A 7,074-nucleotide genomic window follows, 5' to 3' on the forward strand; every position below is an offset into this window, starting at 1 on the left:
TCTCATCCTGGAACTTTCAGACTGAGAGAAATACGGGTTCTCCACAGGCGTGAGGGATAGTGTAGCCCTCTACAGTATTGCATCTCCAAGAAGGGAAGGAGAGAACAGGAATAGGGATGTAATCCAGGAGTCTTAAGCATGCAAGCACAAGCTGGCAATATAGTGAACCAAATTCAGATGAAGAACTCTGCCAGCTCATGGTCAACACCCCAGCAAGCCTCCGTCCCATGTGGAAGTTAACTACACGTCCCTCCCTGTTTCAAATGCTCCAGGGCCAATGAACTTGGACTCTGAAATTTCTCCTGAGCAGGCCATTTTCATGCAAAGGCTTTGGGACTGTTAGTAAGCAAGCCAGGACAACCTCTGCTAAAGAAGAGAAAGCAGGACTTCTACTGGTGATATGGGTCCGCTGGAATGGCATATTATCTTCATACATTTGAGTTTTTAACCATATACTTTACATATTTGAGTTTTTAACTGAAAATACTATTTACTCATTTTCAGAGATTTAAATTACAATAACCTCGATGAATTTCCCATTGCGATCAGGACACTCTCGAACCTTAAGGAACTGTAAGTAGTTAGGACAGTTTTAGTAGAAGAACTTTACTCTTTGTGAATGTATTTTGACCATATGTGTGATTGTTGTACATAATGTGACTTATAGGAAAATTTTTAAAGCCTATGTAAGTAATGGTTAAAAAGTACACTTGAAACATACTTTAACTGGTGATCATCAGCGAATATCAGTTTTAATTTGTTCTTTTCACACAGGGTCTCGCTATGCAGTTCAGACTTGTAGTGATCCTCCTGTCTCAGCCTCCCCAGTGCTGGGATTATAGATGTGCACCACTGCGCATGGTTTCAGGGCTTGTATAGCATGCAGTACTGGGGATCAAACCTGGGTCTGTGTGCTTGCCTGGCAGGTGCTTAGCCTGCTGAGCTATCTCCCAGCCCTCAGTTTTAATTTATGATGGATTACTCATCTACCTATGTTGAAAGATACTTCACACTTCTCTAAGTCATATTCTTGCATCTTTTTCTAAAGCATACATATTCCCCTCACGTGTATATATTTTGCAGATTGTAGAAATATAACTAAATTCAGCTATTGCTGAGCATTTCTAAAAAGCCCAACTTTTCTAGCTTACATAACATAGAACTGGATGAATAGAGTTATATGTGCTTTGTATAATTCTAGATACCTTCATATACTTTTCATTACTCACAATATCCCTGAAATGCTGCATGAGCCTTACTTAATTTTTAAAAACACAGGTTTACTAAGAAAGCTAACTCTTGCCCATTAGATTACATGTATATATCACAGAAGATAAAGTTAACTAGCTTTTCTTTGCATCTAAACAGAATAAATAACATAAAGAGGCCATGTTCTTACACTTACATAGAAAAATAAACCTGGAACCTTATTACCCTGCCAGTGAGAAATAAGACACACAGCGAAAGAAGACAGACATGCCAGCCCTGCCCCCAGGGTGCACTGGGACAGCAATTGAGACTGGTATGATGGCGCATGCACCTGTAATCCCAGCACTTCAGAGGCTGAAAACAGGAGGATCGCTATGGGTCTGATCTGTGTAGTGAGACCCTGTAGACCCTATACTAAATACATAAAAAAAAAACAAAGAAGGTAGACATGGAGGCTTCTTTATATGAAATGATCCTTCAGCAGTCTGCCTCAGGAAATGCCACCCATGGCCCTACTAGGGTCTTCACTGTACTGGGTCAGGCAGCCCAAAGACCACCACCCATCTCATAGAGCCATCAGCCTATGTAAGACCCAGAGGTCATGGGCTCTGGTCCTGTGCATTCAGACAGCTTTACCCTGACAGATGAAAATCAGTTTGTTATTACAGGCTCAGGACATTCTGTCCTCGTAAGAAGATTACTTAAATCTCTACTCCACTCCAACTTAAGTCGATTTTCTCTTCTGGTTCCAAATGGGGTAAGAAGCAGTCCTAATCCTCTCTCCAAAGATAGTTTCTACTCCTCAGACTCTATTGGATATTAACATATGAATTTTCTTTTTATAATGTTAGATCATAAATTTCTGCAAAGGACAACCACAGAATCTCTGTTCCTTGTCCATATTCTTGGGAGTCAATGGAGATAGCCAAGTTTTAAAGAGAGAAGCATTTAATTTTGTCCTCTAGTTATTTTTTAATAATTTTATTGAGAAACAAATAGCAATGAGATAGTTTCAAAACTGATTACTAGCACAGTTTCAATAATTAATACATTGCATATTGTTATCTTAGTGGTTATTCATTGTACAAGATGCAGACATGGTATCCTGTCCACACACACTATTAGAATAAATCTCTCTATTCATTGGATTAAGAGAATGCAGCTGTATATCTATCCTAACTATTTTGAATATACAGATAAAAATGGTCCTTCATTTGTATCCCCTCTTTTTCTTAGTTTTGTCAGAGAAGGGTATTCCATTGTCATTTAAATAGTGTAGGTATGTGAATTCAGCAAAATATTCCAATACAGTCCAGTAGTCCATAACAGTAGTGGGTTTTCCGTAAGACTGGCAATGTCAGAAGTTGTTGACTTGAGCCTTTTACAACTCAACGTATTAATATGGCTTTACTTTTTATACTTCGTTTTTATACTTTTCTGCTGGATGGTTAAGACTAAGATAAAGCAAGACCTATATAACAAGAAATGTAACTTTTGTATCTGATAAGGTCAGTCAAATCCCCGCAGGATTTATCCTCAAATGTCCACTGGTAATTAGAGGTGCTAATTATTGCCACAGTAGGGGGTGGGAAGGGCTAATAAATAACTTTACCAACACATGATTTCCTATACATTTTTTTCTCTCTTTCTAGAGGATTTCATAGCAACAATATCAGGTCAATACCTGAGAAAGCATTTGTAGGCAACCCTTCTCTTATTACAATGTAAGTAACCAAAATGTTTTTGGGTTTGTGCATCTTGATACCTAGGGTAGGTTGCACTTATAAATATAATGCAATGAATGTTCGATATTTGCCTAAATTCTGTCTGAGTCATAGTATTAATCTGCACGGAGACTCACATATGGAGATATTTAGCAGGTTTTCATTGAGCACTGAACAAATATGTTTAAAACATTTTGGGGGTCTACAGTGTATATTGCACTATGCCTGGTATTTTCAGGTGTCTTGTTGCATTTTACAATTGAGTTTGTAAATGCTTGTAGTTGTCTTTGTTCTCTAAGAAATAAAGTGAATTTTAGATCATCACTATAAAGCCCACATTGTCGTTCAGGATTTCAACTCAAGAATACAAGAAACATAAATCATCTTTTACAAAGAGGGATCTTTGCAAATAATAGACTCCTGCCTAAGTTGCTATGGGGTGGGGTGGAGGGAATATTGTTTTATGGTAAATCTCTGCACACCAAGCCATATCTTGAGTGACATTTATACAAACTAGGATGTCATTGTAGAAAAGTTATATGTTCTTTTTGTGTTTCTTTGTTTGTTTGTTTTTGCAGAACCAGGGATTGAACTCAGGTCCTTGCGCTTGCCAGGGAAGCGCTTATTCTACTGAGCCATCTCCCCGGCCCCCAAAAAGTTATATGATCTAAATCTCTTTTACGTTTAACACAGAGAAATTGATGATAGACAGAGGAAAATAAAATACATACTAATTAGGTTGCCTCAGGTAAAATACGCCGATATACCCAACCAAGGTAGATTTGCCCCACAGTACTGGCCCAGGATCAGTGGTGAGAGGCATCAGATACACAGAAGAGTAAGGACAACTTTTGAATGTCACTCTAGGGTTGCTTCTTGTCACATGTTTTTCCCGAGCCAGTGGATCCAAACCTTTTCTGGAAGCATGTGTCATTTGTTGTGAATGAATGACCAAGAACATTCATCATTTTGGAAGTGCTGTGGCAATATTTTGGCAAACTAATGGTTTGAAGTGTACTGACCGATAGACAGTGGTCTTCATGATTAGAGAGCATTAGTATATTAAGAGGTTGGCAAATTGCATCACCTTGGCTCCACTTCCCTGCTGCCTCTGGCCTATTTTTTAATCAGTCTCTTGACTGGCTAAAAGGTACCGAGGAGTGCTAACGGCCCCTCACAAATATTTGAGCTTCCATCTGCTATTCTGTAGTGCAGGCCACTTTCTTTCTGGAACTCTCCTCGCTTTGTACCTGCATTCCTCTCCACCGTGTTGTTACCAGTCCCTTCCTAGCCCTACCACCACCTCCGTTCATGCCTCGGTGTCTTCTCAGTCACCTCAGCACTTCCTATCTTATCCACACCCTCTTTTCTTGCCTCTCTGCCAGCCATTACTTCTCAGTTTTTCCAGTGGAGGAAGCTGGTCTCCATCTACTGCCACAGGGTCCTACATCAGATCAACTAAGCTATGTGCATAGAAAGAAGCTGTTTATTTCCTTTGTTCCTGTGAGTCTGTCCCCTTACTATGCTGGTTGAAATTCTGTCTCCTGGGTCCATTTTAAATGCCATTTCATGAGGTTTTTCTTAATATTCCCTGAACATATGAGGCAGTTCTCTCCTGACAGACACAGAACTCCTTGTTCGTACTGACAATATTTCTCCCGTATGCATGCAAGTACATGCATTCATACTGGCCCAGGGTACATACATTTGTAAGTGTGTATGAATACAATTATATTCCTGTAAGCATATTTTATAGCCAAAGGATAATGTGACATTATGAAGAAAACCACATTTTTAAATCAGAAAGCATATAACCCAGTTCCAGCTCTTTTGATTACTCTGTCTAATCTCAAGGGGAAAGAAAGGATCAAAGAGTAAGACACCAGAGAGTACAGAGGTGTATTCTAGGAATTGTGGTACATGTTGCACATGTACTAGCTGTTTTAATTCTTACATGAATCCTACAACTAAGAATTATTGAAGGGTCAGCCAGATAGCTCAGTAGACTAAAAGCACCTGCTTAGGCAGAGCGCAGCAGCTGGGGTTCGATCCCCAGACTGCCTTGCCGACCCCGCCCCTGGGTCATGCTGAGATGGTGATTGAGACTGGGCATGGTAGCGCACACCTATAATCCCAGCACTTGGGAGGCTGAAAACAGGAGGATCACTATGAGTCCAATCTGTGTAGTGAGACCCTGTAGACCCTGTACTAAATGCATTTTTTTTAAAAAAAGAAGAATTATTATCTCAGTTGAACAAGTAAAAAGATTCAAACTCTGGGGCAATGAGCCTTTGAAGGTAGCTCAACTTTCTCTTCCAAAAGTAAAGGAAACATCTTTACTCTATGTGTCAAAATTGCTGCATGGACAGGTTGAAACAGATACAGAAATATGGACATGCTCTGTCAAACAGAGGTAATGTGCTGCCATATATTTGTTTAATCCCAACTGATTCCAAGCTCCTTTAGAGTGAGAGCATTTTATCATTCCTATTCCCATCCCCAATAACTAGAATAACATCAAGGGCCAAGTAGATATCCAGTGACCATTTGTTTGATAAATAAGTCATTAAATCCTCACAATACCTACCTTCATATTTTGTGCATAGTAAAGCTATGAATTTGTTAAATTTAATTAAATTAACAGAATGGTTCAGCAAAGAAGTACATGAGGGACTCTGCTGAATTCAAATACATTTCACATACCTTGAAATCATCTGCAAAATAAAATAGTTTATAAATTCTAGCACCATCTCCTCTTTTAGAGCAATAATTAATTCAAGGACATTCTAATGTGAGGCAAAACTCCAAGTAACTCATTTCTTCTCAAATAATTTTAAAAGACCCATGTGGATATTATACAATATTTGACTGAAAGATAAAACCTCCAGTAAATTAATTCTATTGTCTCTAATAATAGCAATTACTAGCACCTTAAATTACCTCTTTGAAGAAAAAAAAGATTTTTTTACGTCAAAGGCTCACCAGCTGGACTTGAACTCACTATGTAGTACAGGCTGGCCTCAAACTCATGGTGATCCTCCTTACAGGCACATGTCATCACACCTGGCTCAGAAAAGGGTTTTAGATGTAGTCAGTTTCCCTGCTTTTATTTTTTTTTTTTGGGGGGGGGACCGGGGATTGAACTCAGGCCCTTGAGTTTGCCAGGGAAGTACTTAGTCTACTGAGCCATCTCCCCAGCCCCTTGTTTCCTTGCTTTTTTACTAAACTATTATTTCTATCTGCCTTAAAATTAGAAATTTTAAGTTTTGTATAGTATGGGTTTCTTACCAAAAGCCTCATCATGTGAATCAAAATAGTTTCAAGGCTTTCCTGGAACCAAATAATCAGAAAAGTTATATAATGTGGTATAATCAAAATTACATAAATATATTTAGTGTATTAATTGAAAATTTGAACAGATATTCATCATTCAAGTTCTGCACTAAGAAACTGGTTTTGGGATTTTTTTCAGACATTTTTATGAGAACCCCATCCAATTTGTTGGAAGATCTGCTTTTCAGCATTTACCTGAACTAAGAACACTGTAAGTACCTGTATTTCTTACAGAGCACAGCCAGTGATGTAGCTCAGCACAAGCACCTGTGTGGCAAACGCAAGGCCTTGAGTTCAATTCCTGCTACCAATGAAAGATTAAAAATTAAAATAAATAAAGTCCTATAGAGCACATTTCTCCCCCCGTCTCCCACCCTGCGTGACTGGTATGAAGACCAAATGCATATTCCCTGTTGAAGAACTCTAAAAATACCAATTTAAATTACCTCTTTCTAGAATCTTCTCCCAGTAACACATACATGTTCCTCCTCCTAGGACTTTGAATGGTGCTTCACAAATCACTGAATTTCCTGACCTAACTGGAACTGCCAACTTGGAGAGTCTGTAAGTGCGCGAGCCGTCTCTTAACCTTCCCCGGAGCACCCACTCACGTGGGAGCCTGACCTGTTCAACGAGTCAAAATAGGTCACTGCGCAAAGCAAGACTGAAAGAACGATGTCTGATTTGTGTTTTGACAGGACTTTAACTGGAGCACAAATCTCATCTCTTCCTCAAACCGTCTGTGATCAGTTACCCAACCTGCAAGTGCTGTGCGTATCAGTAAGGCAATAACGCTGTGTAAACAGGC

At 39.2% G+C, this 7,074-nt stretch overlaps 1 protein-coding gene across 1 annotated transcript in view; it reads left to right on the forward strand.

Annotated features, from left to right (window-relative positions):
• Lgr5 (leucine rich repeat containing G protein-coupled receptor 5) overlaps positions 1-7,074 on the forward strand; it is a 78,543-nt gene that overhangs the window by 56,111 nt on the left and 15,358 nt on the right. The window contains exons 6-10 of the mRNA XM_004632215.3: positions 505-573; positions 2,862-2,933; positions 6,406-6,477; positions 6,762-6,830; positions 6,965-7,036. Coding sequence (XP_004632272.1) covers positions 505-573; positions 2,862-2,933; positions 6,406-6,477; positions 6,762-6,830; positions 6,965-7,036 — 354 coding nt within the window. The remainder of the gene's footprint in view (positions 1-504; positions 574-2,861; positions 2,934-6,405; positions 6,478-6,761; positions 6,831-6,964; positions 7,037-7,074) is intronic.

Source organism: Octodon degus, unplaced genomic scaffold, assembly GCF_000260255.1.
Source record: "Octodon degus isolate 3935 unplaced genomic scaffold, OctDeg1.0 scaffold00047, whole genome shotgun sequence".
Taxonomy (NCBI): Eukaryota; Metazoa; Chordata; class Mammalia; order Rodentia; family Octodontidae; genus Octodon; species Octodon degus.